The sequence below is a fragment of the Xiphophorus couchianus genome, chromosome 13, assembly GCF_001444195.1.
Source record: "Xiphophorus couchianus chromosome 13, X_couchianus-1.0, whole genome shotgun sequence".
NCBI classification, from domain to species: domain Eukaryota; kingdom Metazoa; phylum Chordata; class Actinopteri; order Cyprinodontiformes; family Poeciliidae; genus Xiphophorus; species Xiphophorus couchianus.
The window spans coordinates 1,652,858-1,669,779 of record NC_040240.1 but is presented as its reverse complement, the minus strand read 5'-3'; the positions used below and the strand labels follow the sequence as shown (position 1 = coordinate 1,669,779).

Sequence of the window (16,922 nt, the reverse complement as noted above, 5' to 3'; positions counted from 1 at the left end):
ACAACAAAGGTGGTTATTACGAAATAGTTTAAGAAAACAGATGGCAGCTCCTTCATGAAGTCACAATTTCCACACTTCTTCAACAATCCCTGTCTTTAGTCTTAAAATAATTAAATTAAAAATTATACCGTTTTTAGTGTCATAGTGTTTCGGAGTTCACTGTTCCTCTTTTTTTAAAAATTACCGACCCCTATGTTTCCGAACGTTTCCATAATTTTTTTTTCTTCTCACGAGATTTGGCAACTGTGTCCACTTCCTGTCACCAGCCGTTCGCAGCCATGATGGTGGGTTTTTTCTTTTCCTCGCCCTCTTTCTTGTTTTTGTGTAGTTTTTTCAGCGTGGTGGTGGCCCGCACCGTGATATACACTTGCAGTAATTCCTTTCAGCTCGAGCTGCGGTTAAAATAACTGTGTGTTTGTGTCTCTGCAGCAGGAAGGGCTGGACGACGGACCCGACTTCCTCTCCGAAGAGGACCGGGGAGTGAGTGCCCTCCTTCTGCCTGTCTGTCTTTATACCAATGAATCTGTTCGCCTGCCCAACTATATGTTCCAGTATGCTCTTTGATAGAGTTATTGTTCTTGTTCCATTCAGCTTAACCACTGAATTTTAATTAATACATTTTAGGCTTGTTAGCCGTCCAGGCTAATATTAGCTTCATGCTAACTGGTTTACCGTCTGTCAGTTGTGGTCAGACTGGTTACCACTGCCGAGAGTCAAAATAAAGACAGTGGCTGATGGGCCTCTAGCTTTACATGCTAACACAGCTACAGAGATGGCTAACAGTTCGCTGGAGTTTTCAGTTCTTTTATTTTGAACTGACATTATCGGTTTGTGCTGTCCTGTTCACAATCAGGCTGTCACATGACTTGACACACCTCTTTGTGTTTCTTCTGTTTGTTTTTTTTTTTTACTTAAAAGAAGACCCTAATATGTTATCACTGGTTTACTTTTAAACATCATTGTCCAACACAGTGGAAAATGTGCACCAGTCACATTACCTACTGTGGGAACGGATTCATTTTCTAGTGAAGTAGATCTACAGACGTGGGGTTTGGCCGCTATCTTAACTTTCAGAAGTTCCAAATGTTTCAACTTCTGACCCACAAAATAAAAATGTAAGAGGCTCTTGGCCCTGACCCTTAGTTGAGACTGCAAGCATTTTGAGTCATTTAAAAAGTGATATCTTGATTACACAATCAGCATCGAGTCAAAAATAACAACAAACTTGAATAAATAAAAATAACATATTGCTTAATATGTTATCTTTGGCAATAAACTTTATTTAGAAGTTAAATAGGGACCATGTACAGCTCAGATATAAATGTCACCATACTGTTCCAGATTTTTAGCAGAAGCTGATTTGCATATTTAGTCTCTTGAAAGGTCCCAAAATGGATATACAATACAGTAATAAAGTAAACAGAAGATATAACACTACAAGTAACTTGTAGTAGTATAACTGTACTAGAGTAATTAATATTCCAGAATTTACATTAAAACACGTGAAAAGAATGCTTAATTTCCAACAGTATAGTAATTATTATAACTAAAAAATGTAACAATATATATGTTAAATTAACGTGAGTTAATTGAGGTGTAATAGTCATTTTATTTGATTAGAAAGTCCTGCTGTTTGCTGAAGAGTTTATTTTCACCACTAAAATAATTATTTGCTCAGACACTCTTATCTGTTTAAGCAACGCACTTAAATGCTGAAACTGAGATAAAAGCTCTTGACAGTTTTTGAAACAAATTAGGTTTTTTTTGCATAGTTTTATGTTTTTGTAGCATCATAAACATAATTTTGACAGCCCTAGTAGGTGGATGAAGACATTATTATTTGGTTGATTTAAGAGAATCTACACGTCTCTAGGTAAATTAAACACACTTTTATCCAAACAAAGCTTTAAAAATACTATCCAATGGCAATAAAACAAAAATAATCCATAATATTTTTGTATGATCAACTTTATCTACAAGAATTCTCAAAACTGTTATCTCCAGTAATTGATAAAATAGCTGTTTTTGATGGGCTGGCCCAGCCAGTCGTAATCACCAGCCAACTGATTGGAGGACTAACAGCTGCTGTTACTAGTAACTCTGTTATGTGGAGTCAAAACACACATGCAGTTAAACTGAACAGATTACCTGAAGTCTAAATTTGCTAGAAGAGAGATTTAATGTAATCTCCTAGTGTCGAGATTGTGAATGTTCATTTTTTCTTTATTCCAACTTTAAAACAGACTTTTACTGACATGTTACTGGATGTCTTTCATTCTGTCTCAGCGTTTTGAGCAGTTTAGAATAGATGGAGTCAGATGTAGTTGCTATGAGATCTAACAAGAAAAAATGAAAAACAATGTCACTGAACATTTTTTGAAAAAATGTTCAATGTCACATTGAACGTCATCTAACCCTAACCCATTTTTTTTTAAGGGAATTTTTATTTAGAGACTTTAGAGACTAGTTTGTAAGTAGTGTGTATTTGTGTTTTGGTGTCATGTTCTACTTTGGATATTTAACTTGTCTTCCAGATCCAGTGTGACGTTTTCTTTACAAAATTAAAGTTTATTGGTCTTTGACAGGGGGGACTTGAATTATTGTGCCATTGTCAATACATTACTTCGAAATGGTCACAAAATAACAATATTATCATTTATCGTAATAACTTATGGAACAATTTATCGTCCAGAAAAATGTTATATCGGGAACAGGCCTAGACTTGATGAAATATCTAATACTGTTTTTTTTTTTAGTTTATCTTCACCAAAAAGTGTTTGCAATTAGTTTTTTCATATTTTAATCAAGAAACATCAGCAGTAAAAGATGGCATGTGGGTTGTAGCCACAAACTCCCAGTTTGATGCAGGTGGATCGCAGGGCTCCATGACTCTCAGCCTTCATGTTGATCTCTGACAGTGGTGGCTTATGGGATGTATGCTTTGTGTCGTCCTGCAGCCGCGAGCAGTAAACGTGGATCTGGAGATGGACGCCACGCTACAGGTGGACATTTCTGACGCGCTCAGTGAGAGGGACAAGGTGAAGTTTACCGTCCACACCAAGGTGAGACGCACATCAGTTTATTCTCTCACCCTCACTCCCCTGCAGTGGATGCTTGGTTGTGTCAGGATGTTAAGTCATGCGCTCCATGTTTCCACAGAGTACGCTCCCCAATTTCAAACAGAACGAGTTCTCTGTGGTCCGACAACATGAAGAGTTCATCTGGCTACACGACTCATTTGTTGAAAATGAAGACTATGCAGGATACATCGTAAGAACCACACACATTCAAATGGAGGCGCTGACTTTGTTCAAAAAGTGTTTGAACATCCAGTTTAACTGATTGTAGCAAATAGAGCTATTTATCAGTGTCAGTGTCTTGGGTTTGGCAGATCCCTCCAGCCCCTCCCAGACCCGACTTTGATGCATCCAGAGAGAAGCTGCAGAAACTGGGGGAAGGAGAAGGATCCATGACCAAGGAGGAGTTCACCAAGATGAAGCAAGAGCTGGAGGCGTAAGTCACACACCTTCTCTGCAGTCGTACGCATTAAAGGGGCAGTGTTATGTAAAATCAACTATTCTGAACTTGACATAATGTTATAATGTTATTCCCCCATAAAAACATATCTGGAGTGTCGCCTTTATTCTTTCATGCATGTTTGAGAAATTATGCATATTTTCTCATGCATGATTACATTCAGCTAAACGCCTCCGACCTGCAGTTTCCAAGCTTCTGAGCTTCCGCCCCACAGAGCAGCCTTAACCCTTGAATCCCTCACTCAGCTCCTTCAGACTAGCCAGCAGCAATTGGCAAACACCTGGTGGAACTGTGTATCTGCTAAAGTTTATATGAGGTACTTCTCAGGACAACGCTGGTTTAAACATTGTTAAAGGGTTAATAAAGCAGCCATGTGCGATGACCTCCTGAAGGTGGAGTTTCAGAAAGAGCAGGAGCTTCTTAAAGAGACAGAGACCCAATTTCAAGGTGTTAAACATCAAAATCAAATGTCTTTTAAGTTGTATTTGATATATACAGCATTTTTATAACAATGGAATATAACATAGTGGCTTGATTGTGATTATGAAATGGCACAATGTGCCTGGAAAATACATAACACTGCCCTTTAAAGAGTGAACCTGACTGGTGTGTTTTCATCCAGAGAGTACTTGGCTATCTTTAAGAAGACCGTTGCCATGCATGAGGTCTTCCTCTGTCGTGTGGCTGCTCATCCCATCCTCAGGAAGGACCTCAATTTCCACGTCTTCTTGGAGTACAACCAGGATGTGAGTGTCAGGCACAGCTTGAATACTGTGAATAATCTGAGTCTTAATAGATACTAATATTTCAGAGTTGATTCATAAGCAGTAATGGGACAAGTCAGGAACAGCTGAGGAAATCCATGGCTATGCAGTGTGTGTGATCACCACCATGTTGTCCCCGACAGCTGAGTGTACGAGGAAAGAACAAGAAGGAGAAACTGGAGGATTTCTTTAAGAACGTTGTGAAGTCGGCTGATGGTGTTCTAGTGGCTGGAGTCAAGGTAAAACCAGGAGTAGAGCTCAGTCCTTCTAGTTGCCTTTCATGCTCTCATGTTTGGCTTTTTATCGAAGCGTGTCGTCTCCTGCTTGTCTTTCAGGACGTGGATGATTTCTTTGAGCATGAAAAGACGTTTCTACTAGAATATCACAACAGAGTCAAAGACGCTTCGGCTAAATGTGACAGAATGATCCGCTCACATAAAAGTAAGCTCGAGCCATGCTAAACCATTTAGTCATTTAGAAGTTTTCTAGATGAATGCTTCATGTTTTCATATTACTCTTTTGACCTCATCTTGGTTCTGCTGAAATGTGTTTTTCCACCAGTTCTTGTTTGTCCCTAGCCTTGAAAACATTGAGCTAAACTAAAACTGAGGTGGTTATTTTATGGCATCTAATTAAAAGGAATATTGATATAAATATTATTTGTGTAGTTAAATTGTCCAGGCACTAACAACCTTTAGAAATATGCAGAATAAAACTGAAGGAGGATCAAAAAGTAAATGACTGTGACGTTTATAACGGCTAGGAGCTAGTACCAGCTACAATTAAACTATAAGCTCCATGGTGGAAACACCCACCTAAAAAACCCCCAAAAACACCTATTTGTGTTTTCTTGATGATGTTTTCCTGGCAGAGACAGCAGGTTGAAATACTGTCATTGTTTTCCTCTCGGTCGGTTTGTGCTGTGATCGCTGTCTGATGAGTATCTCTGCCTGTTTAGATGCTGCTGACGACATGAACAGAATCGCCTCCTCTCTGTACACATTAGGAACACAGGACTCCACAGACCTCTGCAAGTATGGACAAATCTATTTCAGGGCTCAAACAATTAAGCGGAATAATCCTGATTAATCGATTGTTGAAATAATCGTCAACAGATTTAGTAATTGATTAATCAAAAATGGCTATATGGTGGAAAACCCCCCCCAACATATTTAGAGCAGTAATTAAGTCAAAACTTTACAAAACATGTACCAGTATACATTTTGCATTGAAGATAAAAACACCTCTGTCTGTAAATGTGTTTTAGTCAAAACTCCTGAGGTGGCGTGGTTTTGACTCCACCTGCTTCAGATTTACTACAGGAATGCTGCGTTAGTGCATTTCAGGCAATAAAATGTTTTTCTTATCTAAAAGAAGGAATTTTGCATCTTTTAATGTATTTCTAATATTGTATAAAAAAGACTTAAGTGGATAAATGTGTCGACTGTGCCAAAGGTTTTATCTGATTGTCAGAATAATCCATAGATTGATTGCTAAAATAGTTTAGTTGCAGCCCTAAACTACTAATGAAAAAAGGATCCAAAAACTTAGCTTAATTATGTTTTCAAGCTTTGTGTTCAGTTTACATTATGCAAAAGAAATATAACACTTTGAAAATGTTTTTAAATGTTTTTGATGACACGCCTTCTTGCAGTTCAACATAACTCCTACTGCACAGGCGTTTGTTCAGTTATGTTTTATTCCTTTAACTTGAGCTGCTTTAATGAAATCACAAACATCCATACCCAGTTGATTTTTCAACATTTTCTGTTGCTAGAGAAAAATGTGTGCATTTGGATGGAAGATGAATTTTCTAATTCCACAATGGAATCACATCTTGATGTACCTTCACATTTATATTCTGGGGGCGTCAGAATGTAACCAGCATAATGTCCCTCTGTTTTTCTTTCCTTAAGGTTTTTCCTGAAGGTATCAGAGCTATTTGAGAAAACTAGAGTAAGTGTGTCTTCATCTCCTCTCATTTGTGATCCTGATTAGATGAGGCTACTTGTAGTCCTGATTACAGTTGACAAGAAGCTCAGTTTGATAAAGGTTTAGTTGGAGGTGATTCGTTCTGAGGCCATACAGGCTGGGTGTCATCAGCATGGCAGTGGTATGTAGCAATAGGCCTGTCACAATAAACAATAAATCAATTAATCGCATGCTAAACTAAAGCAAACTCAATCATTTTCATTTGCTTGATTCATCGTTTTTCTCTTTTCTCTCTCTTTTCACCAAAACTGGTCTTCATTCTGGTGCTTTGGTTTCAATTATCCCTTTTTTGAAAGACAATTTTGTCTACAGAGAATTCAGAATTCATTTTATTTGTTGTTTCTGTTGTTTTGTTTCTTTATTTTGGATATTTAAAATGTCTTCCAGGTCCAATGTTTAAATGTTCATCAAAATTTAAAGTTTATTGATCTTTGAGACTCTGAGATTCTTGCATTATTCTTCCATTGTTACTATGGTATTAGTTGAAAGTTGTCTCAAAACAACAACGTTATTGTTTATCGTAAACAAGCTCTGGGACAATTTATCGAATGGTAAAATGTGTTATTGTGACAGGCCTATGTAGCAATGGATTTTTGTAGCTTTACTCCTGTGAAACATTTGAATCCATTTAAGCCCTACTTATCTAAGATCATTACGCAACACTCGCCTCATGTATGTGTGTGTTTTTGAGGTGACAAGCAAATAACAAAGAAATTTACTTTTATAACTCAGATGTAGAATAATAGTAAAGTTAGTCTCTGAAACATTACTAGGAAGGAAGTTTTCAATGCCACTTAGAACTCCAAGAATAATTAAACCCAGAATATGCCATAAGCTGGACCTTTACCTGAAAGTCTTTTTCCTGAAACTGACTGTTTCTATTTTGGTTTTTGTCTTAAAGAAAATTGAGGCTCGAGTTGCAGCAGATGAAGACCTGAAGCTGGCTGACCTGCTCAAATATTACCTGAGGGAGTCACAGGCTGCTAAGGTCTGAACACATACTGACAGACGAGTCACCAATAATGAGCTAGCTGAGTAAAAATATTGACTTTTCATGTGCCGCCCTGGACAGGACCTGCTGTACCGGAGGAGCCGGGGTCTGGTGGACTATGAGAACGCTAATAAAGCTCTGGATAAAGCACGAGCTAAAAACAGAGATGTTTTACAGGCAGAGACAAACCAGCAGCTTTGCTGCCACAAGTTTGAGAAGATCTCTGAGTCTGCCAAGCAAGGTCAGTCACTGCTGTAGTGGGAGATGTTGAAGCCTCTAACTAAACTGCTCCCCCAAAACCCTGTTATTGGTATGCTGATTTTATGACAGTTGTTATAAAACATTATGATAGAACATGCCAACATATCTGCAGCAGGAGAACCATTTATGCTACTTTCACACTGCAGCCTGAAGTGACCCAAATTTGATTTTATTTATTATTTTTACCTTAATGCAACCTGTATCTGACCTTTTCATGACCTCTGAACAACATGCTCATATTGTAAAATTGTGACATCCATTATATATATATATATATATATATATATTTATTCTTGTTGCAGAACTGTATAAAGTGTAAAAAAAAATTTGTGTTCAACAAAGTTTTGCTTTTTTAAATTAAAAACTAAAGACTGTGAGCACACATTAAATCAGAAATGTACTGAGTTTAGAAGCAACATAATGATGTCAGTTGTAAAGGTTAATGAAACTGATTAAAACACACCTGAATATTTTGAACTAGTCCTTTTGTTCGAAAGCCTAACGATGCGTCTCCTTCTGAACGTAGAGCTGATAGATTTCAAGACGAGAAGAGTGGCAGCGTTCAGGAAGAACCTGGTGGAGCTGGCAGAACTAGAGCTCAAACATGCCAAGGTACCGATGTCACTCTGGGGTCAGCTTCCAGCAGAGAGTGGGGAGGAGAGCCCATGGGTCAGAGTTAGGGTCATTATTGGCCTGGATTTGGGTTCCCTAAGGGAAAAAATCCTGATGTTTTGTGGAGTAAAGTTTTATGGTTAAATGAGACAGATATTTCTATTTCCTTCCTTTGTCACTGCCACAACAGACTGAATTGTGTTTTTCATGGACTACTTGTCTGCTTGTGTCTCTAGGGTAACCTGCAGCTACTGCAGAGCTGTGTGGGTGTCCTGAAAGGTAACACTTAACCGTCCCATCCTGCCTGCAGCCAGCTGGACACGCCCAATGTTAGGACGGAGCCTGTAAGAATGGACAAAACACTGAGACATGCGGACCAGGCAGACAGCTGGGGGTCAAAAATGACACGAAGTCTGTTTTCTTCATCAGTAACCAAACACAGTCTTCATCACTCTACTCACAATCCCTAAAGCCACCCATGCTTGTCCTTCTGGTTCATCATCAGAACCTCAGCACCGGCACTGGTCCTCTTGGCCGAATGCAAGCAACACTTTTAGCGTGCTTTCATTCTAGTCTATCAGTTTAGATATTTACTTGATTTCTCCTGAACATTCATCATTTGAAAGTCTTTATTATCACCCAGAGAAAAAAATCTGGTGGGCCGTCTGGGCTCTGCAGTCTGGATGTAGTTCAGCTCTCAGCTGTAGGTGGACATTTATTAGTAGTTGTGCTGAGTTTAAGCACCGCTCTAAGAACTCTTTTAAATACTCTACATGAAATAAATTCACCATATAATCTACAGATAAATGCAATGAGATGACAAATATGATTTGCTGATGTGTTCCATAATTATCCACACTATAAAGCAACCTGATGCAGTATATAAAGTTACATGAACGCCACTGGAAGGTTGATAGTGAAAGCAGCATGTTGGTCTGTACTAAATGCCTCCAGTTTGTCAAATAACCATCGACTCATTAACCCAACAGTGTGTGAAGATGGCACATGGAAGTATTTTGTTCTTAAGTGAATCAAAACAATAATTGATAAGAAAACATATCAACTAATACAGCAAACATCATCATTGGGACACAAATCTTAACTATATTTAGTTTCTCACTCTACTTCCACTTCTGCCAGATTTTTCTCCCTACTGACAACACATATGTTAGCTGATAAATGTGTGTGTCACGCCGGGATGGTTTGTCCATTTACTAAATTATTGGGAAGCAAATCAGCAAAAAGACAAAACTACTTCAATCCTGAAACGTTTCTGTTTTGCATTATTTGACAGACAAGAAGTTTGCTTGTTACCCGTCATGTCACCGTCCACATCTTCCTCCTCTGTTGTTTTGGTGACGGTCGTATGTCTGGATCTGTTTTAACGTGTGTTACTGCTGGTGTGTGCAGGTGGAAGTCGGCTCTTGGTTCCTGTTCTAGTTTAAGTGTCATTTAAAAAGAAAAAAAATCTACAAAAATTTACTTGTACTTGTTTGTATTAACCAATGAATGCTAATCGTCTGTTGCTTCGGTTTGTTTTCCATTCCAGTCGATGTTGGAGCTTCAGTCTTTTTGCCTTAATGTCAGTCGTTCAGTTTAACTTTATTTTTCAAAAAGAGAGAGAAAACTACACAAGAATTGTTTTCTTTTTTTTTCAACTTTACTGTATATGAATGTTTTTTCACTCTTATGTGACCAAAGCTTCCATTGCTGATTAAAAACGAACAATTAAAAATGGAGGTGTGATGAAATAGAAAAGATTTAATTGAATGATTTTGAAATACACATTATTTTAATTGTTTAATCTTCAGCAGGTCTGTAATCCACCCTGGTCATCCTGAGATACAATAAAACTTTATGGACACTTTTCTTACAAGTGCTGGGTTTATATGATTTTCTAAAGACACATAATACCCGACTGTTTGGTAGCGAAATCTTCCAGTCTTAGTTTGTGATGTATGTATACAAATGTGTATTTCCTTCCCCCCCCAGGTAGTTTGCCAACCTAGATTGTGATATGAATGCTGTTTTTAAACATTATGGCTTCAATATTTTTTTTTTCTGAAGTAATAGATAAACTGATCAGAAAGAGGCTAATTTATCACAAAGAGCTTTTTTAGTTTGAATTCAACGGATTAAACCGTTTTAACTACTGAAAAAAAGTGACAGAATTCCCAGATATGGGAAGTGCGGAAGCCCCTACTGTATCAAAGCGACATAGGAATAACAGAGAGTTGGCCACTTTAAGGTAAAAACATCAAACAGCTTCCAGTCCAGGCGGGCACGGCTGACTCTGGGCGGGCACGGCTGACTCTGGGCGGGCACGGCTGACTCTGGGCGGGCACGGCTGACTCTGGGCGGGCACGGCTGACTCTGGGCGGGCACGGCTGACTCTGGGCGGGCACGGCTGACTCTGGGCGGGCACGGCTGACTCTGGGCGGGCATGGCCGTTGGATGTGCCTTATGTCGGTGCCTTGTGTTATCCTCCCTCACGTACGTGTGCAGCCGACATTGCATAGCAACAACAGATGGAGGAAATCACAGCTGAGCATGCTGCAGTTCAAAGAAGTTTTCTTGATCATGAAGAACTCCATGAGAGGCTCAGTTGCAGTGAAGAAGGCCAAAACATCTCCTGAGTGTTCAAAAAGAACACTCCTCCTGTAGAGGGCGCTGCAGAATTGTGCTGCCACCACCAGCATCAAGTGACGGGAGAATAGAAACGTGCATAGTCAAACTACGGTAAAAATATAAAAACAGAAAAAACAACAAGTACACTCAATATTTGCATCAAATATGCTGACATCGGGCGCTTTCTTTTTTTTAATCGGGCGCTTTTATTGTGAAGGGCCAACACCGGAAGAGCAAAGCTTTTCTCCGGAAAAGCGGGCTGAGTGGTGGAGAGGTTTGCTGAAGTCATAGTTCTTGTCAAAAATGAGCTCCATTGGAACCGGGGTGAGTGTTTACAGTCTGTGATACTCTGTGGTTTTGTTGTTACGTAAATGTGACATTCTCTTTGTTGGCAGGTTTCTGACTATTTTTATATTTGACTTTTAAAAAGCATTTGTCTGATAGCAACATGTAGCTTGTCGTCTGCCATCTTAGCCTGCTGAGTCACAGGCAGGCCTATTAGCACAGCGAAGTGAAAGTAAAATTCCTCTTTGTTTCATTATATATATGTATTTTTTTACTGCTTGTTGAAACACAAATACTGAGCGTAATTATGGATCTCATTAAATGAGTTTACTTTAAATCTTCTGATATTGAGATGTAGCTTTACTAATGCTAACAGCTAGCTGCGCTGTCAGCCAGACTCTGTTTCAGAAATCTGCTTTAACTTGGCGGTTGTGTCAAGTTAAAGTTAAATATCAATCACTAAAGAGCACACTCTAACATGTTAACTCACTGTTCAAACATTTTTGCTTCAATCGGGGTTTCACTTATTACCCCAACGATTTTACCCCTCACTGGGGTAAAATCCAGTATATGTTGTCTGTCTTTTAATGGATTTTTATATTCACTCATTTGTGTTTGATTTTAGAAAAATGGTCATCAGCAAATACAACTGAATCAGTAATGTTATTTAAAGGTTACCCAAAACTTTAACATCTGAACATGAATTGAAAGTTTGAACGAACACACACACACAAACACACACAGACACACACACTGCCATAATGAAAGATTCAGATGCACCTCAAAATACCACTGAAATTACAGTTTGCTTTCATTCAAATCAAAAAATAAAATTTATATATTGAAATATCAAAACTGATCTTCAAAGGTCTTCAGTTTGTCTAATTGTCATTTTGCCTTTTTTTCTTTGTCTACTTTGGTTCATGTTATTTTTCTGTACAGTTGCAGTTTAGAGAAAAAAAAGAAATTACTCGTCCTTCACAGAAGTTGATATTTCTTATTGTTGCCCTCTAATAGACACTAATGTAAACTCGTGTGTGTGTGTGTGTGTGTGTGTGTGCGTGCGTGCGTGCGTGTGTGTGTGGGGGGGGCTGCAGTACGACCTTTCGGCCTCCACCTTCTCTCCAGATGGCCGAGTGTTTCAGGTGGAGTACGCCATGAAGGCTGTAGAGAACAGCAGGTCAGTTTTCTCATCTGTCCTGATTGACCCAGGAATAACTCATCCATGTTGATTCTGGTTCTAGTTTGAGTTCTGCTGCTTTCTGTTGGTGAACTCTGAATGTGTTTTCTCTGCAGCACGGCCATCGGGATCCGGTGTAAAGACGGGATTGTGTTTGGGGTGGAGAAGTTGGTTCTGTCCAAACTGTATGAGGAGGGCTCCAATAAACGCATCTTCAACATTGACAGACACGTCGGCATGGTAACGTAGACAAAGCCCTAATCCTTCAGATCAAATGATACACTGGAGAGGATAAATACAAGTTAGTGGGATTCTTCTGACTGTGTGATGGGATCAAGTGTTGCTTCTGTGACTGATGGAGGTGAAATCAGAGGATACAGTCAGGATCAATAAAAAACTTTGGATAATTTATAACAAATAAAATCAACAAAAATCGTTGATTTTTTTAGCCATCTGCCTTAAGAAGTCTTGTCATTGTAAAGCAGCAGCAGTAGCTAATCTTTCTGTCCCATAATATATATATATATATATATATATATATGTGTATTTTTTTTTTAAAACAATGTGATGGATACGGCTTTAGTTTGGGACTGGATCAGACTGGATCCCGTTGTGTAATGAACCAGCCTGGCTCTATAAGGTAGAGGTGTTGTTCTGCCTTGCTCCTCCAGGCGGTGGCCGGCCTGCTGGCTGACGCTCGCTCCCTGGCTGAGGTAGCCAGAGAAGAAGCTTCCAACTTTAGATCCAACTACGGGCACGACATTCCTCTGAAGGTAGCCTCTCTGCAGAGTGAAGCATGACGTCTCCATGTCTCAGGCTCAGTTTAAGAACATGCCGTGTCGTTGCAGCACCTGTCGGACAGAGTGGCCATGTACGTCCACGCTTACACGCTGTACAGCGCCGTGAGGCCGTTCGGCTGCAGGTGAGCCAGCGATGGCAGCCAATGCTGTTTCTGTCCACACTGTGAAAATACTGACTGCTGCTGTCTGCTTCACTTCTCCTTTTTCCTCTACGTCTGAGCCCAACAGTTAGGCCTGTCACAATAACAAGTTTTGCTGAGCGATTGTCTCAAAAAATGATTGTGATAAATGATAAAATTGTTTGAACACCATTTTAAGCTGATGGTAATGATATAATAATGCAGGCAACATCCTGGCTTTATTGGTCTTTATTTTCAAAAGAACACTTAACACTGGAACTGGTAAACAAGTAAACAAAACAACCCGAAAAATAAATAAAATGAATAAAAACTAAACAACATGAAACCAAGGTGGAAATAAAAACAAAATTCAACCAAAAGAGTACAGATTATGAAGTCTGTATACTATATTGCCCTTTAATAACCATTAGATTTAGATAGAGAAGATGGGCATATCCAACTACCTGATTCAATAGTTCACTCCTCCCTTATAAGGAAATGATGAAGGAAGCGGTCAGAGCACCGGAGCAGTCAGAGCACTGGAGTGGTCAGAGCACTGGAGTGGTCAGAGCACCGGAGTGGTCAGAGCACCGGAGTGGTCAGAGCACTGGAGTGGTCAGAGCACTGGAGTTGAGCCTTTTTTCATCCAGTGTCATCAGTAGGAAGAGAAAAAGGCAGGAAGAAACAATAAAGCTGACAAATTAAAATGAGGTTGATAATTATCATTTATCATGCGATTAATAGATTTATTGTTTATTGCGACAGGCCTACCAACAATTAGCAGGTTTACCCCACAACCTGCTCTCCACTGACTGGTTAATATCAGACCTGAGTGGATTCTGCTGCAGCAACAAGCCCAAGTTTGAGATATTTGTTAAAACCATCGCTGTCCTGACTGTGATATGAGACAGATGACCTGTGAAAAGGTCGTCGTCTCCTCCACCTTCTCTCTGAGCTGCTGTTTCAGTCTGAAGAAATCTCCACTCCTGATCAGAAACAACTAATCAGAGCCAGGAGGAGGGACTTAGCGCTGTCAATCATCCTCATGTATTCGCTGGTCAACGTGCAAATGATGGAGAAACAATTTACTGTTACAGGAACACCATCTATCTGCTGTAGCCATGCTAACTAGATTAGCATTCATGCTGTGCTAGTTGCAGTGAAGAAGAGAGCAAGAGGAGGATACAAAGAGGATGATTGACAGACCCGATTGATTGATTGATTGATTGATGATTGGCACTGAGAGAAGGTTCTTTTTCTTTTTTCCCAGATTCTCTCTTATATCATTCTGACAACATGGTGACAGTGTGAACAAATGTGCAGCTTTAAGATGCACAACTTTCAGTCAAATTTGTAATGTTGGGTTGTGATGATGAGAGGAAACGATGATCTCCTTGGATACGGCCCAGCTTCTGGTCGTTGTGTGTTTTGAGCAGGATGGTGATTGTTTGCTGCGGTCAGCGGCTCTCTAACAGCTCTGTTCCGTTTCAGTTTCATCCTGGGCTCATACGACAAAGACGACGGGGCGCAGCTCTACATGGTCGACCCGTCAGGCATCTCATACGTGAGTCTGTCAGAGCTACAGCAGGGAGGGAGCGCAGCTGATAGCACGACTAACCATGCGGTGTGTGTGTGTGTGTGTGTGTGTGTGTGTGTGTGTGTGTGTTCGTTCAGGGTTACTGGGGATGTGCCATTGGAAAAGCAAAACAAGCTGCCAAGACAGAGATTGAGAAGCTGCAGGTGAGACGCCTCTACAGCAGACAGACAGAAACTGAAGCTGTTTAACATAATTAGGAAATTTAATGCTATTTAAAAAAAGGAGTTGAATTATGTTTTATATATTTTCATGTATTTCCAATACTGTGTGAAATAAGCCTAAATGTTTGGCAGAATGTGCCAAATTAATGGGTAGAATAATTGTGGGCTACATGTGATCCAGCTCTGGTTTCTACTGCATGTCTAGAAGTGAACCTGAAGGATGAACTGCTGGTCAGTTTGTAGGACAGTCCAGGACCATCTTCTGACCAAACATCAGTGCTTTGTCACATCACACAGAAAGAAGAGCTACATGTTCACAGCGTTTTGTTTTTATCACCCATCAGATGAAAGAAATGACGTGCAGAGAACTGGTTAAAGAAGTCGCCAAAATGTGAGTAAAAGCCAGACGAGGTTGTCAGGAATCGTCCTGGTTCGAGTTTTTAGCTGGAGATGGATTTTCCACGTCCAGTCCAGACAAATGGTTCCCAGTTCAACTGTTTGTTTGTTTTTTCATTCACCAGAATCTACATCGTACATGACGAGGTGAAGGATAAAGCGTTTGAGCTGGAGCTCAGCTGGGTGGGAGACGGTAAGAGCCAATCACATTCAAGCTGCTCTGGGTTCAGTCGGTGAACGCTTCAGAAAAACTGTTTGGAATTGAATGACAACCAGAAGTTTAGGAGTTGGTGATGGTCCTAACATTTTATTTTATTTAAGCACTTTTTTTTTATTGAAAGAAAAACATTTTTAAAGGACATATCTATCAATGTGAGAAAAAATGTTTACAATGCAACAGAAATGTTTTTATTTTACAAAATCTTTGAGCTGATACAAACTGTCTGTACAGTCAGTTTATTGTAGTGTTATTGTTTACTACATTGTGATGAGTGTGTGAAGCTGTGTGTGAGACAGACAGGGAAAAAAAGCGAAGAAAAGTGTTCAGGTCAGACTGGGATACTGAGAATTGACCAGTAAAAACCTGATTGGTGCGTCTGGGGGAGAAAAATGCTTGTTCCATTAAACCCCTTCAACACATGAGCCTGAATTAATGTGCACATCATGTTCAGTATACATGGTTACCATAGTAACACAGCTGATTCTTTTTTTTTTTCCTTCAGTGACAAATGGACGACATGAGTTGGTTCCCAAAGATGTCAAAGAGGAAGCAGAGAAATATGCAAAGGTGAGGCTTTATGAGACAGAATGTTCTGAATTCTATAATTCATGTGAAACGGCGGGACCCCCTGCCTCCATGTTGGGGGTCCGGTCTGTCCTCCAGGTGGTTTGTGGGAAACGTTGCTGCAGATGCTCAACATGGACATGTTTTCTGTTTCAGGATTCTCTAGAGGAGGAGGATGACTCTGATGAAGACAACATGTAAATCAGCACCGGCGCTCTTCCTCTTCATCACATCCTGCTACTCACTCATCTGAGCTATTTTTATATTGTTTGACTTTTCATGTCTGGTTTTTGCATTCTTCTTGATTTTGAGCTTAAATAAATAAAACTAAACTTGTTTCTGATGGGGTTGTAGAAAGTGAAATCAGCAATAAGAACAGGAACATCACACACATGCCTCAGCAGAGGAACTGCACTGCTCTCATTTTGTTGTTTTAAACCAAAGGTAAATCATCATGTAAACTTTTAAAATGTTCTGTTCAGTTTGACATAAAGCAGCTGGTGAAATTTAAGCAACTTCCAAGTGACTGTCCAGGTTTCACACAGAGAGGGTCTGATGGATGGGAGCCTGAGCTGAACACATTCATCAGGTTCAGATCAGGAACAAGCTCATCATCATCATCATCATCATCCTCTTCTGTCCACAGCCAAACACACATCCCACCTTCCTCTAACCTACAGCTGTCAAACCTCAGATGTTCTAGTTTCAATGGATTCTTCTGCTTCTACAAGTTTGTCTTCAACCAAATTAGGAGCTGCTGCTGCTTTTACTTTTCTGGATCTAGAAGTGAAGAGGCAGCTGGACAGACTGAACCA

The 16,922-nt window shown here is 39.7% G+C and overlaps 2 protein-coding genes across 3 annotated transcripts; both read left to right on the top strand.

The window, feature by feature from the left end:
• Positions 1-167: 167 nt before the first annotated feature.
• Positions 168-10,033, top strand: snx6 (sorting nexin 6). 2 transcript variants are annotated; one of them, XM_028035365.1, is made up of 14 exons: positions 168-284; positions 430-480; positions 2,958-3,062; positions 3,160-3,270; positions 3,392-3,513; positions 4,160-4,283; positions 4,445-4,540; positions 4,637-4,742; positions 5,260-5,335; positions 6,218-6,257; positions 7,195-7,281; positions 7,366-7,525; positions 8,072-8,157; positions 8,394-10,033. In XM_028035365.1, the coding sequence occupies exons 1-14, from the start codon at positions 279-281 to the stop codon at positions 8,445-8,447; spliced, it is 1,224 nt and encodes a 407-aa protein (XP_027891166.1). In that variant the 5' UTR covers positions 168-278; the 3' UTR covers positions 8,448-10,033. The 2 variants fall into 2 exon arrangements, with proteins under 2 accessions (XP_027891166.1, XP_027891167.1); XM_028035366.1 differs by having other exon boundaries at positions 233-284; positions 433-480.
• A 957-nt stretch (positions 10,034-10,990) lies between these two features.
• On the top strand, positions 10,991-16,450 carry psma3 (proteasome 20S subunit alpha 3). The gene is made up of 11 exons (XM_028035367.1): positions 10,991-11,109; positions 12,168-12,250; positions 12,367-12,490; positions 12,922-13,023; positions 13,099-13,172; positions 14,661-14,733; positions 14,844-14,909; positions 15,272-15,318; positions 15,449-15,516; positions 16,046-16,110; positions 16,264-16,450. The coding sequence occupies exons 1-11, from the start codon at positions 11,089-11,091 to the stop codon at positions 16,306-16,308; spliced, it is 768 nt and encodes a 255-aa protein (XP_027891168.1). The 5' UTR covers positions 10,991-11,088; the 3' UTR covers positions 16,309-16,450.
• Positions 16,451-16,922: the final 472 nt, after the last annotated feature.